The sequence below is a fragment of the Bubalus kerabau genome, chromosome 21 (assembly GCF_029407905.1).
Source record: "Bubalus kerabau isolate K-KA32 ecotype Philippines breed swamp buffalo chromosome 21, PCC_UOA_SB_1v2, whole genome shotgun sequence".
NCBI lineage: Eukaryota > Metazoa > Chordata > Mammalia > Artiodactyla > Bovidae > Bubalus > Bubalus kerabau.
Genome location: NC_073644.1, coordinates 28,727,083 through 28,742,323, shown reverse-complemented (window position 1 = coordinate 28,742,323; position 15,241 = coordinate 28,727,083). Strand labels below are relative to the sequence as shown.

Genomic DNA, 15,241 nt, shown 5'->3' with positions numbered 1-15,241 from the left:
CGTGACAGGAGGTTGGAGCCGCATCTCATTCTCAGCAGCACCCTCCGCCCCAGAGCATGTTGGGAATCCTGTGGGAAGCATATGTAGCTAATTCTGAGATTTCAGGACGAATAACTGGCGGGGCAGAGGTGGGTGATGGCTTCAGGGATGTCTGAAAAGAGAAATTGAGGATCCAGCAGGGGGCGACAGAGATACACTTACTGATGAAGAGTTAGAGATAACAGAAATGGGAAACAAACAAGTTAGAGATACAAATAGAGCTCTTTCTAGAGGAGGAAGGTGTTAACTACAGAAGTCCCCCAGGTTAGAAACACTAATCTGCAGGAACATTCCAAGTAGGCGAAGCGCTTGACTATTTTAACCCTCTTGTGAAAGGATGCCTTACTCATACCTTCCTGATGATCGGAGTTATAAAGGTGGTTTTGAGTCTGCAAATGTTACCTTACCTAAATTTAAAATCCACTCTTACCAAGATGTACCCCCCCTAATGATATCTTAATTTCATAACAACCCTAAGAGGTAGGCAGAAGTGTCCCTTCACATTGCAGGTAAGAACACTGAAGCGTGGGAGGGTAGGTAACCATTAGCATCACACCTAGTGTAGCTGTGACATGACTAGACCCGGGTGCTCTGACCCCAGCACCTCTGCTCTGGATCACCTGTGTCCTCCCACCTCCCTCCTTTCAACATCCAACAGCTTCAGAGCGAAATTTTCAATTAAAAACGATTACCTGTAAGTTAGAGTTAAACTTGAAGCATTCCTCTCTTATTTTTATGTTAGATACACTCTGATCTTGCAGAAGAAAAAAAACTAAAAATTACATACAAATACACTGGAAAGGGGATCACGGAGCCACCTTTTGGTGTGTTTGTCTTTAATAAAGACACCGGAGAACTGAACGTTACCACCATTCTAGATCGAGAAGAAACGCCATTTTTTCTGGTAAGAACAATTTTACATTTTATTATTTTTTTGAAATTGTGCTACTTGAATGACCTCAGCCTAAATGCTTTCTATTATGTATGTCATGATTCCAGGTAACTGGTTACGCTTTGGATGAAAGAGGAAAAAACTTAGAGAAACCAATAGAACTCAGAATTAAAGTTCTTGACATCAATGACAACGAGCCAGTGTTCACACAGGACGTCTTTGTTGGATCTGTTGAAGAGCTAAGTGCAGCAAGTAAGAGTTTATTGTTTTTATGAATGAGTACCCAAGATCATTCTGTGCCCAGCATGTCACTGAACACTGAAACCTCTGTCTTAGTGGAGGCTGAATATTACCCACAGGAAAAATAATAATAAACTGATTGATCTAGGTTTGGAACTGATTTTTTGTTTTAAGTTTTTTTTACCCTCAAAACAGATGTGGAAGATTGATGTGATAGGTTAGGTCTGTGTAGCAACTTGTCAGTTTCACCCTATGTCCGGAAAGCAGCCATAGATGCTATGTAAACAAATAGTTATGGGTATGTTCCAGTAAAGTTTTATTCACAGAATCAGGCGGCTGCCTGGCTTGGGCCCACTGTCCGTAGTTGGCTAACCTTAGATATATTATTTCTACCTCCAGGCTTCAATGCAAGTGTTAAATGCAGCTTTCTATATGGGGGCTTGCAGGAGAGATTTCTCTTTGATCTGAATGTAAAGAATAGCTATGCTTCTCCTGAATTGCTTGTATTTTAATAAGCATGTACGTGTATCTGTTCATTTTTCTTTCTTTGTATCGGTTATTAGAAATGTGATAAGCAAATCTGTGGTCCTCCTATAGCGCGTCTAGGACTTCACCTTAAAAATTGTATATACTAACCTCAGCCTCACTTTTATCTTATTTTTCCTATTCCTACCTCCATTCACACTTGCTCCCTCAAGCAATTAAATTCTTTGATCTTAGTAAACTGAATTTGATACATACCTAAAATCCTTTTTGGAACAAGCTGATATGATACGTAAAATAGTAACATAACGTAAGAGTGCTAAAAGTTGTGTTTCACCTTGGACCCCTTCGTTTCTGCTACCAGATACACTAGTGATGAAAATCACCGCAAGCGATGCAGATGAGCCCAACACTCTGAATTCTAAAATTTCCTATAGGATCGTGTCTCAGGAGCCTGCTAATTCTCCAGTGTTTTACCTAAATAAAGATACAGGAGAGATCTATACAACCAGTATTACCTTGGACAGAGAGGTAAATTAATATTTCGTGTTATTCATCTTTTCTGCTCTCCTCTCCTTCCTCTCTCTCTCTAGTCTAATTTTCTGGCTTTGCCTTGTGTTACTCACTCATAGGATAACTCAGAATGATCCTCCTCTAGGGATGTGCTGTCTAGTATCATAGCCATCAGTCCTATGTGGCCATTGGCCACTCGAAATGTGACTAGCCCCAGTTGAGATGTGCTATAATTGGAAAATATACACCAGATTGGGAAGACATAATATGAAAAAGAAAAAGAATGTTAAAATATCACCTTAATAATTTTTGGTTGATCGCTTGTTGAATTGATAACATTTCGGATACCATGGGTTAAATGAAATTTCTTTGTTTAAAACTAGTATCACCTGGTGTTGAAACAGTCCCCTGTCATTACTGTAAGTAGGCATCATGGTAAAGGAAGAGGAAGATAATCAACCAGAAAACCCCCCAAATGTTTTTATAAATGAAAAGGCATACCAATATACTTCTACTCTCCCAAAGCAAAAATAAAACTAGTATCAACTGTCTCCTTTTACTTTTTTTTTAATGATTTATTTATTTGGCCACACCAGTGGTTGCAGGATCTTAGTTCCCTGACCAAGGATTAAACCCAGGCCCCAGCAGTGAAGTACCAAGTCCTAACCACTGGACCACCAAGGAATTCCCTCTTTATTTTTTTTTTCATGTGGCTCCTGGAAATTTTTAAATTACATAAGCATTGACCTAGGGCCTCTCCAGTCAGGATCTGTTTGCTAGAGAGTTCTAAAGCAATGTTCCTACTTTGTGGTTCTATAAAGCTGGAATCAAGATTGCCGGGAGAAATATCAATAACCTCAGATATGCAGATGACACCACCCTTATGGCAGAAAGTGAAGAGGAACTAAAAAGCCTCTTGATGAAAGTGAAAGTGGAGAGTGAAAAAGTTGGCTTAAAGCTCAACATTCAGAAAACGAAGATCATGGCGTCCCATCACTTCATGGGAAATAGATGGGGAAACAGTGGAAACAGTGTCAAACTTAATTTTTCTGGGCTCCAAAAATCACTACAGATGGTGATTGCAGCCATGAAATTAAAAGACGCTTACTCCTTGGAAGGAAAGTTATGACCAACCTAGATAGCATATTCAAAAGCAGAGACATTACTTTGCCAACAAAGGTTCGTCTAGTCAAGGCTATGGTTTTTCCTGTGGTCATGTATGGATGTGAGAGTTGGACTGTGAAGAAGGCTGAGCACCGAAGAATTGATGCTTTTGAACTGTGGTGTTGGAGAAGTCTCTTGAGAGTCCCTTGGACTGCAAGGAGATCCAACCAGTCCATTCTGAAGGAGATCAGCCCTGGGATTTCTTTGGAAGGAATGATGCTGAAGCTGAAACTCCTGTCCTTTGGCCACCTCATGCGAAGAGTTGACTCATTGGAAAAGACTCTGAGGAGGGATTGGGGGCAGGAGGAGAAGGGGACAACAGAGGATGAGATGGCTGGATGGCATCACTGACTCGATGGACGTGAGTCTCAGTGAACTCCGGGAGTTGGTGATGGACAGGGAGGCCTGGCGTGCTGCGATTCATGGGGTCGCAAAGAGTCGGACACGACTGAGCAACTGAACTGAACTGATCTGAATGAAACTTTAGGAATCTTTCCTACTGCTAGTACATTTTCAGAGGGAGGAAAAGAGATTTAAATAGAAGTCCTGTTTAGAGTAATAGCAGTATTTGTAGAGTAAAGAGTTATTGTAGATCCCAAATTGAAGGAAAATTTGAGTTGTTTCCTAAAGGATAATTTCTCAAACATTTCATTTTTTTATTTCTAAGTCAAAGGGAACATTTTAGTTAAAAAAGGAAGACAAGATTTCATAAATGCTACACACATAAAGATGTTAACAGCATGCATGGTAAAATGTTGATGATCCTTAGAGTGCTGTATTGTCATCAAATATAAATCATCATCAGACACAATCAGTGTATTTTGTAATGCTTAAAAAAATGATTTAACTCTGGCCAGAGAGGAAGAGGATGCTGGTCAACATTCCTATGATATCTTTGTAAAGGTTAGTGAAAGTGTTAGTCGTTCAGTTGTATCTGACTCTTTACAACCCCACAGACTGTAGCCCGCCAGACTTCTCTGTCTGTGGGTTTCTCCAGACGAGTACTGGAGTGGGTTGCTATTCCCTTCTCCAGGGGGTCTTCCTGACCCAGGGATTGAACCCGGATCTCCTGCATTGCAGGCACATTCTTTACCATCTGAACCACCAGAGAAGCCCTAAAGGATATTATTACTCCTAGTATTCTACTCTACCTTTTCACATAAAATGAGAATGGAAAAGTACTATTTTGAAGTAGTAGTGTGATTCTGTCTCTGAAACATTTAGCAAAAAAGAATACTGGCTGTCACTTACTGGGCAAGCCATGTGCCCAGTGCTATTCCAAGCCTTTTACGTGGATTAATTCAGTTAATGAACCTGTAAACCCTGTGAGACAGATCCAGTTATCCTCATTTTATGTAGAAGGAAACCAAGGGTCAAAGGGATAATGTGTGTCCGACATAGCTAGCATGTCAGAATTGGAACTCAGGCAGCTGGTCCCAGAGTCTCTGCCATCCTGCCTTTCACTGAGCAGTTTTGCTCTGCACAGGGTCCCGGGCATGGGTACTCGCTGCCCGGCTCCTTCTTAAACTTCAGCCACACCGATGGAGCCATCAGAAGGGACCACGTGGAAGAGACAGGTCCCCTTTGGAATAACATCTGAGATGTTGTTCTCTGGGTGGGGTTCTCCAAGAATCTTCTCTCGTGGGGATAAAAAGTGCACCAAGTTTTGCGTTTACTGACCCAGTGTTCTTGGGGGGTTAAGTCTTCATGACAACTTTTAACCTAACATGAAGTGTGGGCTATAAAAAACTAATTTCTAGAGTCTCATCACTTCCAGTGTAATGCTGACTACCTTTTGAAAGCACTTTTGTGCTCAGACTATTTTAAGGAGAGACTCATCTCCTGATAAATATCACCAATGACGTAATTAAGAATTTTAATGTCAACAACTGCTCTAGGCTTTTCTGCCCTTTTAAAAAAAAAAGCTCTGATGGCAAACAAACAGCATCTTCACAGAATTAACAGCAGGTCATGAAACTTTTTTTAATATTTACTTATTTATTTTTGGCTGCTCTAGGTCTTTGTTGCTGTACTGGGTCTTCTCTAGTTGCAGCGAGCGGAGCTGCTCTCTAGTTGTGCGCAGAGTGCTCACTGCAGTGGCTTCTCTTGTCGTTTAGCACAGACTGTAGGGCCCTCAGGCTTCAGTAGGTACAGCTCCTGGGGTCTAGAGCACAGGCCCAGTAGTCGTGGCGTACAGGCTTACTTGCTCCGAGGTATGTGGGATCGTCCCAGATCAGGGATTGAACCTGTGTGTCCTGCATTGGCAGGCAGATTCTTTACCACTGAGCCACCAGGGAAGCCCCCATGAAACTTACTTATGAATAAAATGTACTGAGGTTCATTCCCCTGATGATAAAGTGAACTCAAACCAGAAAGACGGATTTGGGAGCAATTCACTTTCACCCCAGCCGGATCTTTTTCATTGCCTTGCAGGAATACAGCAGCTACACTTTGACAGTAGAAGCAAGAGATGGCAATGGACAAATAACAGATAAACCAGTAAAACAAGCTCAAGTTCAGATTCGTATTTTGGACGTCAATGACAATATACCTGTAGTTGACAGAAACGTGGTAACTATTATTTTATAACAAATGTGCCTACTTATATGTCAGTCATAACTAAAAATATATCACTTATGTTTGTGTTCCATTAGAATAAAAACCTCCTGTTTGTGTTTTGCAGTATGAAGGATCAATTGAAGAAAACCAAGCCAACGTAGAGGTTTTACGCATAAAAGTCTCCGACGCAGATGAAGTAGGCTCGGATAATTGGTTAGCAAATTTTACTTTTGCATCAGGAAACGAAGGGGGTTATTTCCACATAGAAACTGATACTCAAACTAATGAAGGAATTGTGACCCTGATTAAGGTAAGGACTTAGTGTTCAAACCTGGAATGAGAGAAGTTGGTCAAGAGGAGGACACTCATGTATTTTGAGCTCCAAATATTTATTAGTACTGGTGCCACAATGTTAGAGATAGGTTTTTGCCCATCCCTATTTGCCCAAGCTCTATGGTTGTGAGTGGTCACACTCTTTGTATTTCTAATGTCAGTAGTGTGAGGGTTGCATTTTGAAACAAAGTGTATAATTCTGCTTAATTGAATCAATGAAAATTAAATCGTGTTATAAGTATATGGGTCTTAAACATTTAAAACCCTGACTCCTACAGAATTTTTTAAACAAATTTAGAGGATGAATTTTTTTTTAAAACAAAATTAAAAAGGAAGAATACCATTTATGTTAAGTGGTTAATGATAGAATATCAAATTTTAAAATAAAATGAAAAGCTAAAGCTTTCAAAACATTTCATTAAGTCACAGACAAAAATTGATTCCAGAAGCATCCACATTTTTTACAAAACTTATTATATGGTAAAGTAAATAAACCCTAATAGAGGAACGATGATAATATAATGTATAACAGAATAGAGGAAAATTAACTTGAAGTTTCATTGTAATAATTATGGATACCATTTATCAATAGGCTACCATATGTATATAGACCACTTTTTGTATAGCAGAGGAAAACAGAATAAGATTCGGTTTAGTTCAGTTCAGTTGCTCAGTCCTATCTGACTCTTTGTGACCCCATGAATCGCAGCATGCCAGGCCTCCCTGTCCATCACCAACTCCCGGAGTTCACCCAGACTCATGTCCATCAAGTCAGTGATGCCATCCAGCCATCTCATCCTCTGTCATCCCCTTCTCCTCCTGCCCCCAATCCCTGCCAGCATCAGAGTCTTTTCCAATGAGTCAACTCTTCTCATGAGGTGGCCAAAGTTCTGGAGTTTCAGCTTTAGCATCATTCCTTCCAAAGAACACCCAGGACTGATCTTTAGAATGGACTGGTTGGATCTCCTTACAGTCCAAGGGACTCTCAAGAGTCTTCTCCAACACCACAGTTCAAAAGCATCAATTCTTCGGTGCTCAACTTTCTTCACAGTCCAATTCTCACATCCATACATGACCACTGGAAAAACCATAGCCTTGACTAGACGGACCTTTGTTGGCAAAGTAATGTCTCTGCTTTTTAATGTGCTATCTAGGTTGGTCATAACTTTCCTTCCAAGGAGTAAGCGTCTTTTAGTTTAATGGCTGCAATCACCATCTGCAGTGATTTTGGATTAAAGGGAAGACAAATTTTATGATTACTGAATAAATATATAATGGCATTAGAGACAAAATCAGTTTACCTGCTTGTATAGAACTAAGCATCCTTTTTTAGTCATAGATTATAGCTGCAGCCCTGCTCAGTGCTTGAGATTAAAAGCCAATAATATACAGAAGGAGAAGCAGTCACATAGTGATGAATAATAAAAGTACCCTCAATGCACCATAGTAGCACAAAAAGGGACAGAGTTACTGTAAATTTAGTAGTAAAATGACAGCACCAGATTAAGAAAATTATGAATTTAGTTTCTCAATTGTATAAAGAATCACTTCCGAAGTATAAGGGCAACCATCAAATTCCATTCACAGGAAGTTAGAGAAGATATGCAAATAGCAAGTGTGCACATAAAGGATATCCAGCATCAGTAGACATTAGGGAAGGTGCAGATGAAGTCTGTGTGGGCTGTCACTGCACGCCTGGCTAGAAAGAAGCTACAATCAAAAAAGACCAACACCACCAAGTATCAGTGAGAATACAGGCAAACCAGGACTCCTGTATATTGCCAGTGGAAACATTAAATGGTAGAGCCAGTTTGGCAGTTTCATAAAAAATTAAATAGAGTACTAATCCAGTGACCCAACAATTTAGTCCTAGGTGTTCACCCAAGAAAAATAAAAACATATACAGTATCTACAAAAAAAAAAACTTGCATGCAAATGTTCAGAGCAGTGTTAATTGCAAATAGTCCAAATGCCTAATAACAGAATAGCTAAGTCAATTAAGTGTATCTAAATAGTAGAACACTATAGAAATGTTTTTAAAAAGAAAATGGACAAATTGGAAAATATAGAGAGAGAGTGATAAACTGATCAAATCAAATGTAATATACCACAATTCGCAAAGAACAGAGTATTTGGAAGAGGGTTAATCTTTTATGGCATTAATAGCAAACCAGTTATTAATAGACATCATGGTACAAAGAAGGGGGTTAGATTCTCTTTCTAAACATCCTTAGGCTTCCCAGGTGGCGCTAGTGATAAAGAGTCCTGCAAATGCAGGAGATGCAAGACTCACGGGTTCAATTCCTGGGTCAGGACTATCCCTTGGAGAAGGAAATGGCAACCTGCTCCAGTATTCTTGCCTGGGAAATCCCATGGACAGAGGAGAGAGTGGGCTGCAGTCCATGGGGCTGCAGATTTTTAAACAGATTTGAAAACCCCTTCCTGGGTTTAATATAATCAAATATTTTTTTTTTCTCCAGGAGGTCTTCTTTTATTTTTTTTATACTAATATAAACAAACAGAAAATTTGCAGAGAAATGAGACACTTAAATAGTTTCAAAATACCACCACACAAAATACACGTGAATTACAAAGGCCAAAAAGTAACTTTACAGTGGGGAAGCCTCAGAGACAGCACCTTGATCAAAGGATCAAAATGAACATCATTAATAATGAGACAAATTAATATTATGTGCTACCTAATAAGATGCAGTGAGGTCTCAGCTTTATGATATGCTATGGGACAGAGCTGGTGGTCTGCTGCTACTTCTGTAGCCCTTTCTGCCAGAACAAACCCATGGAACACTTTTTAAGGAATATTAACCAATATTGAATGTCCCTTAACTTTTTTAAATTAAGCAAAAAATCACTTCAGATTGCTAAAAATAAAAAATATATATATTTGAAATGATTTTGATCTTAAATAAAATTGGGGATGCTTCCTAAACATCCTTAGGCTCCCCAGGTAGTGCTAGTGATAAAGAATCCGCCTGCAAATGCAGGAGATGCAAGACTCACGGGTTTGGGTTTGATTCCTGGGTTGGGACTATCCCTTGGAGAAGGAAATGGCAACCTGCTCCAGTATTCTTGCCTGGGAAATCCCATGGACAGAGGCGCCTAGCGGGCTGCAGTCCATGGGGCTGCAGATTTTTAATGACATGGTATCAATTTAAGAGTTGGAATACAGTAAGTCCCCTATATACGAGCCTTCAAGTACTGAACTTGCAAAAATGAGAATGTACATTTGCGTGTCCAGTCACGTTAAAGTATGAGTGAAACTGCAACTCGCCCTCTGCCTCCTGTTGCTGACGATCCTTCAGCTCTCCCACCTCCCTCCTCCTCTCCCACCCCCACTCTGTAACTCTTCTTGCCTGTTCACTGGATGCCAGCCCCTGTATGCCATCTGTTGTACGGTACTACTGTAATTCTCAAGGTACTTTACTGTAAGATTAGAAATGTTTTCTTTATTTTTTGTGTTTGTTTTTTATGTATTATTTGTTTGACAGTATTATTACAGTACTCTGTAGCCAGTTGTGTTAGTTGGATACCTAGGCTAACTTTGTTGGACTTAATGAACAAAGTTGGACTACGAATGTGCTCTCAGAATGGAATTCATTTATATATTGGGGATTTACTGTACTTACTGCTGTATTTTTCATGTTTTAAATGATTATATAATATCTGACACTGAAACCACACGCGTGTGTTCTGTTGTTTTCCCTGTTAAAAGAATTCCCTCTGATTTTGCCTTTCTAGAAAGTAGACTATGAAACAATGAAGAATCTTGACTTGAGCATTATCGTCACTAACAAAGCAGCTTTTCACAAATCAATTAAGGATAAATACAAGCCGACATCCATTCCCATCAAAGTCAAAGTGAAAAATGTGAAAGAAGGCATTTATTTTAAAAGCAGCACAATCCGATTTCACACTAGTGAGAGCATGGAGAAATTAAGCCAGGGCCAAATACTGGGAAAATTTCAAGCTTTTGATGAAGACACTGGAAAAGTACCCAATGTAAAGTAAGAGATGGTTATGAATATTATTTCCTTGTTCTAAGTTACTTTGAATGCCTCTTTTCAAAAATCATAATGGAATTTGGACACTTCAGTTCTTTGAACCCTGCCTTTGGGGGCCTACAAACCCCAAAAGGCCTGTAAATGAAATTCCTGGAGTTGTGTGGTCACTGAGAGGCCAGGTGTTTCCCCAGGAGCCCCCTTCCCTCCATGACCCGAGTGGGAGGCAAAGGCTGGCTGGGTTCAGAAAAATGATGCTGATGAACCTATTTGCAGGGGAGGAAAGGAGACACAGATATAAAAAAGGGACTTGTGGACACAGTGGGGGAGGGAGAGAGTGAGAAGAATGGAGAAAGTGGCATCAACATACATAGACTATCGGGTGTAAGATGGATAGCTAGTGAGAAGTTGCGTGTAGCACAGGGAGCCCAGCTTGGTGCTCCGTGATGACCTGGAGAGATGGGATGGGGGAGGGGAGGGAGTCTAGGGAAGGAGGGAGTGTATGTATAATTATGGCTGATTTGCATTGTTGTATGACAGAAACCAATGCAACATTGTAAAAAAAATTTTTTTTTTAATTTTTAATTTAAAAAAGTTCTGGGTTGAGAAGGCTAAATAGCAACAAAGAGAAAGTTCAGAAAGAAACTTTCTAAAATCTGTCTTTAGAGGTAAGAAAGTAGCAAGTAAAATTTACTGCAAGTTCAGTTTACATAATTTTGATTAAGAGGAAAAAAGCTGCATAATGCATTAAAATTTTAGTAATGGGGAAACCAGTTTTAATTGATCATCAGCCTTGAAAATTGATCTTCATTCAAACCAGGCTCTTTGGTCCAGGGATTGATGAAACTTGTAACATTTGCCTTGATCCTGGTGACCTTTATTCAAAATATATTTATTAAGAACCTACTAGATGCCTGAAAAGAAATGATACAAACGAACTTCTTTACAAAACAGAAAGAGACTCACAGACTTTGAGAATCAGCTTATGGTTGCCGAGGTGAAGAATGGGGGGGACAGGATAGAGTTTGGGTTCAACATGTACACACTGCTATATTTAAAATGGATAACCAACAAGAACCTACTCTATAGCACAGGGAGCTCTGTTCAATGTTATAGAGCAGCCTGGATGGGAGGGGAGTTTGGATGAGAATGTATACATATCTATGTACAGCTGAATCCCTTTGCTGTCCACCTGAAACTATGGCAACATTGTTAATTGGCTATATTCCAATGCTATGCTAAGTCACTTCAGTCGTGTCCGACTCTGTGCAACCCCATAGACGGCAGCCCACCAGGGTCCCCCGTCCCTGGGATTCTCCAGGCAAGAACACTGGAGTGGGTTGCCATTTCCTTCTCCAATGCATGAAAGTGAAAAGTGAAAGTGAAGTCGCTCAGTCGTGTCCGACTCTTAGCGACCCCATGGATTGCAGCCTAACAGGCTCCTCCGTCCATGGGATTTTCCAAGCAAGAGTACTGGCGTGGGGTGCCACAATACAAAATTTAAAAAAAAAAAAATTTTTTTTCAAGAACCTATCATATGCCAACCGTGTATTGTACCCATTCTGTAGCAGCACCTTAGGTTTGCATGATGCATTCATATTTGCAAAGTGAGTTTACATCTTAGCTCTCAGAGCCTTGCCATCAAGAGATGACTCTACAGAGCTGTAATTTATGAAGCTCTGCTTACCTGTAGTTATTTGGTTGAAGTTAAGCTTCCCTGGTAGCTCAGCTGGTAAAGAATCCACCTGCAATGAAGGAGACCCTGGTTCAATTCCTGGGTTGGGAAGATTCCCTGGAGAAGGGATAGGCTACCCACTCCAGTATTCTTGAGCTTCCCTGGTGGCTCAAGACAGTAAAGAATCCGTCCGCAATGTGGGAGACCTGGGTTTGATCCCTGCGTTGGGAAGATCCCCTGGAGGAGGGCATGGCAACCCACTCCAATATTCTTGCCTGGAGAATCCCCATAGACAGAGGAGCCTGGTGGGCTTCAGTCCATGGGGTCACAAAGAGTCGGACACAACTGAGCATCTAAGCACAGCACAATACAAGAATCCTCACCTGCCACCCAAGATGACTGTTAGGGGGCGCTGCAAGTATCCCGCTTGGCATCGTTGAAGGGCTTGCAGTGGCTGACAGGGGGCAGCCTTGTGCTTCAGACGTGCTCCTGATGTCTGCGGCCTCTGTGGAATCCTGGACGTCCATCACGTGGCTCCTGTTTTCCTGCCGTCAGTGCCCGAGTTGTTTGGTTGCTTCACTGTGCTTAGGCCTGTGTCCCTGGGTACGCGCACTTCACGAAACACTGCCGACCTTAGCAAGAATGGGGATATGGAGGAACCTTTTCAACAGTCTCTTTCATTTTGGAGAATCTCATAGAATTCATCAGCCAATAGTAGCAAATGACCTTTTTCCAAAATAATATTAACAAAGTTTCCATTGTGTTTTCTGCAGTGTCTTGGTGATCCTTTTTTGTGCAGCTTACCTTCAGGCAGTCCAGCTTCTCTTGAGTTTTGTAGCCTAATTTTTATTTCTGTGGCTCTAAACCTGAGGATGCACATTCCTTATGACTTCTCAGACTGTCCACTGAGAGGCTTAAGTGTTCTGATTAATTACTCTCCAATAATACTGTGGCTGTCTACTGGAACTTCTATTTCCATCTACCTATTTAATTTTGGTTGGTGTTTACAGTAGGAGTTATGACCATTATCAAAAGATGATGTGTGCTACCTTGAAAAATAATGAACCATGTTGTCTTCTCAAAAGTACCTTATTCTTTTTTTTTTTTTTAGAAACAGTTTATTCTTTATCATACAACTTTAGAATGAGAGTGATCTTAAAGATTAAGTCAAACCTTATTTTACAGATAAGGAATGAGAGACACAGCTAAGTGAAATAATTTTCTAGTATTCACCTAATTGAAATGTCGATGAGAACAGTAGAAGAAACATTCTCAACTTTGTCATGATTTACTTTAACTGATTATCCATGTGCATCAGTTGTTACGGATATTTGACATGACATGTGAGCCACCATCCTACTTTGAATGGTGTCTAATTTTAACAATAGAAAACAGAAAATTCCTTAAATGAGATCACACAAAGCATTCCATCGTGAAATGCGATTCTTACCACTGTAGCTCTGTCTTGGTTATAAGTATAATGTGGGAAAACATTGAGCTAAGCTCAAGCTTTAAAATTCCAGCCATGAAATTCAAAAATATTTGTGACTATCCAAATGTATCATTTACTGGTAAAATTATTAAAAGGCAGGAAAATTTAGTTCAAGTATATAATTGGAATTTTTTAATGGTAACTATAAATAAATATTGCTGTATGTTAGCCACTCATTTTTGTGTGCCTAAACTGCCACTTAATACAAAATAATAATCTGACTGCTTGAACCAAATACTCATATTTTTATTTAGTTTATGTTTATATTTGGATACATTTTAAACTCTATGGGATCACATTAACGTGCTTTTGTGAAAACCTATGAAAGTTCTACTTGCCTTCCTGAAGCTGTCTTTCCGCTCTAATTTTCCTTTGCTTTGAGAGAAGAAAACCAGAAGTCACCTTATCAGCTTTGTTTTCACTTTTAGCTGTTTCTAACCAAAAGAAGAGTATTGCTCCTAACAACCAACAATATCCCCCAGATTGATTTATTTATTTGTTTTTTAGTCGAAGGATAATTGCTTTACAGAATTTTGTTGTTTTTTGTCAGACATCAACATGAATCGGCCATAGGTGTACATATGTCCAGCAAATTTAAAGCACTTCCATTTAAGGCATTGATTAAAAAAAAAAAACTGTTATTATTAAATATTGATAACATGCCAAGAAACAATAGGATGTAAGGTAGCTTTTCTCCACGAGTTCTTGTTGGGTGACTTAAGTTATCCTAGAAAGGTTAACTTGAAATTGAAGGGAAACTAGATTGAAAGCTGTTTAAGACAGGCTAAGAGCAACTCATAAACCTCCCAGGTGAGTAGGCAGGGGGTGGTTGCCCTTGCACACATACCTGGGGTGTGTTACAGAAATAAAGAGGATTCCAAAGCAGCTGTGAGACAGTGATAAGCAGAGGGGCTTTTAGGATAGTCTCAAGAAATTTAAAAACATTCCAAACATGCCTGTTATAAGAACATATATACTAAAGCAGAAATTAAGCTTAAAAGAGTTGTAGATATTATAGATAGTTTATCCAGAGTTCAGAATTAATTTTCTCTTTTCTAACAGATATGCCAAATTTGAAGATGTAGACAATTGGATCTCTGTGAATTCTGCCACCTCTGAAATTAAACTCGTGAAGATTCCTGATTATGAATCCAGATATGTCCAAAATGGTACATACACTGCAAAGATCGTGGCTATAACAGAAGGTAAGTTATTAAAGAAACGTCTTTTCTTGGTTATATGTATTTAGATTTTATTTTCGAACCACGGATACCTTTGTTTTGGCCTTATAGAAAGGTCACATGGGTAAACCTTCACATTTCTACATATTTAGTGGATTAAAAGACATTACTTGATCTGAATATGAAAGCACATCTAAGATAAGAAGTGTCCTAATTTGGATACTAGTTCTCCTTATGAAATTGACTAGAGAATTCAAACCATGTCCATTTTGAGCGGTATGACCAGAATGTACTTTTTTTCTTTTCCTATCTTTAAGAATATCCTAGAAAAACCATCACTGGCACTATTGTTATCAATGTTGAAGACATCAATGACAATTGTCCCACACTAGTCGAACCTGTGCAGACTGTCTGTGACTATGTGCCGTTCGTGAACGTGACTGCTCAGGACCTGGACGGACCCCAAAACAGCTGGCCTTTCAGTTTCTCCGTCATTGATAAACCAGCTGGAATGGCAGAAAGATGGAAAATAGTACGCCGAGAAGGTAAGCAAAAATCACTAGACTATATATTTAAATATATATTTATATTTAACTTATATTTAAATATTTATATTTAAACATGATAGAAATCTATTTGCAAAGCAAATAAAAT

At 39.5% G+C, this 15,241-nt stretch overlaps 1 protein-coding gene across 2 annotated transcripts in view; it reads left to right on the top strand.

Annotated features, from left to right (window-relative positions):
- DSG2 (desmoglein 2) overlaps positions 1 to 15,241 on the top strand; it is a 54,330-nt gene that overhangs the window by 27,767 nt on the left and 11,322 nt on the right. For both annotated transcript variants that reach the window (XM_055559049.1, XM_055559050.1), the window contains exons 4-11: positions 782 to 943; positions 1,039 to 1,183; positions 2,019 to 2,185; positions 5,765 to 5,902; positions 6,015 to 6,200; positions 9,980 to 10,245; positions 14,469 to 14,611; positions 14,905 to 15,132. In XM_055559049.1, coding sequence (XP_055415024.1) covers positions 782 to 943; positions 1,039 to 1,183; positions 2,019 to 2,185; positions 5,765 to 5,902; positions 6,015 to 6,200; positions 9,980 to 10,245; positions 14,469 to 14,611; positions 14,905 to 15,132 — 1,435 coding nt within the window. The remainder of the gene's footprint in view (positions 1 to 781; positions 944 to 1,038; positions 1,184 to 2,018; positions 2,186 to 5,764; positions 5,903 to 6,014; positions 6,201 to 9,979; positions 10,246 to 14,468; positions 14,612 to 14,904; positions 15,133 to 15,241) is intronic.